Source organism: Phaethon lepturus, unplaced genomic scaffold (genome assembly GCF_000687285.1).
Source record: "Phaethon lepturus isolate BGI_N335 unplaced genomic scaffold, ASM68728v1 scaffold42627, whole genome shotgun sequence".
Classification (NCBI taxonomy): domain Eukaryota; kingdom Metazoa; phylum Chordata; class Aves; order Phaethontiformes; family Phaethontidae; genus Phaethon; species Phaethon lepturus.
This window is the reverse complement of record NW_010554809.1, coordinates 15,894-17,416: the sequence shown is the minus strand read 5'-3', so window position 1 is coordinate 17,416 and position 1,523 is coordinate 15,894. Positions and strand designations below refer to the sequence as shown.

General features: G+C 56.8%; 1 protein-coding gene across 1 annotated transcript in view; it reads left to right on the top strand.

Annotated features, from left to right (window-relative positions):
- Positions 1–1,523, top strand: part of ALKBH5 (AlkB family member 5, RNA demethylase) — a gene marked incomplete at its 5' end in the record, with an annotated part of 14,606 nt that overhangs the window by 395 nt on the left and 12,688 nt on the right. The window contains one exon of the mRNA XM_010291966.1: positions 1–227. Within this exon, the coding sequence (XP_010290268.1) occupies positions 1–227 (227 nt within the window). The remainder of the gene's footprint in view (positions 228–1,523) is intronic.

Below are 1,523 nucleotides of genomic sequence, written 5' to 3'. Positions count from 1 at the left end.
ATTCCCGAGGGCTTTGTGAACAGTGCCGTCATCAACGACTACCAGCCGGGGGGCTGCATTGTCTCCCACGTGGACCCCATCCATATTTTTGAGAGGCCCATCGTCTCCGTCTCCTTCTTCAGCGACTCGGCGCTCTGCTTTGGGTGTAAATTCCAGTTCAAACCCATCAGGGTCTCGGAGCCCGTTCTCTTCCTGCCCGTGAAGAGGGGAAGCGTCACGGTGCTCAGGTAACTCGCCCGCGTTGCCGAGGCCTCTGCTAACGTGCCGAGGCTCGGTTGTGTAACGCTTGTCACGAGGCACACGGATGCACACCCTGACAGCAGCTCGGCCTTGATCTTGCCTGCCTGTGGGCATGTGGGGTCTCGCTGCGGCAGCAGGGATGAAGGAAAGATCTGGGGGGGGGTGTTCCTGCCGCCGTGGCGGATGGGGATTTGGGTGGGTGATTGATTTTTTTGGGGAGTTTTGTCCCCTCTGCAGGGCTCAAGGCGAGTTCTGGTGGCAGCGCGGTCACTTGCAGAGCTGAGCTTTGCTGTAGTTCCCGTAAATCATTAAAATAACACATTGAGACACAAAATGGATCCTCTGCCCAAGAGCGGTCAGAGCGGAGCAGCTGGTTGGGATGGGGCTCCTGGCTCTATTCTTAGCTCGGCCGGTGCCTCCCTGACCTGACCTTAAGCGTAGACAGGAGGTGTGAATGGCCTCGTCTTCCCAGTCTGTAAACTGGGAATGCTAAACCCTTCCCTGCCCAATGCCGATGGGGGGAATGGAGTGCAGAGCCCCATGGGACTGTCGCTTGGAAATGCGGTGGGTCCTGGGCACAAGAAAGGACTTCATGTGCGTTCTTGCAAGTGGGGGCAGAGCTGTGGAGGTGAAATGACCTGCCCAAGGTCACGCAGCTGGTCGGTAGTAAAGCTGGGATTGGCACTGGGAAACGCCTGCTTCCTAATCCTTGCTGCCTCCCGCTACGTGCTGGGCGGGCAGAGCAGGCAGGTAAGGGGACAGGCGGGGCGTCTGCAGGCTGGTGCCTAAGGACCCGTTATTGTCCAGGCCTCGGGGAGGGTGGCTCAAAAGCCAGCGCTGCCGGACTCAGTGAGCACCAGCCCCTCGTGTCCTGAAGGTCAGAGTGCTCCCTGCCAGGAGCAGGGATCACCCGGCCTCTGCCAGCAGTGCTTCAAGCTACCAACTGCCTATCCTCGTTTGGAGTTTGGGGTTTTGGTGGTTTTGGGTTTGTTTTTATTTTGGACTAGTGAAGGTCCAGGCTGGTTTTCAGGACTCCCAGGCCGTAACACAATCCCCTGCTTTGGCTTGTAAAGTGATCGCTGCAGGGCTCGGGAAGGAATTTTTCCCCCCCACATACACACAGCCTCACACCGTTGACTAGTGCATCAATAATAAATGGTGAGATCTCACATAGCTTTTATCTCAGAAAAGCTGCACAAACATTAACGAATCCTCGCCGTACACCAGGCGTTAGGTAACTTCTGTGAATTAGTGAGGGATGAGGGAGGCCGCAGAGGGAAGCA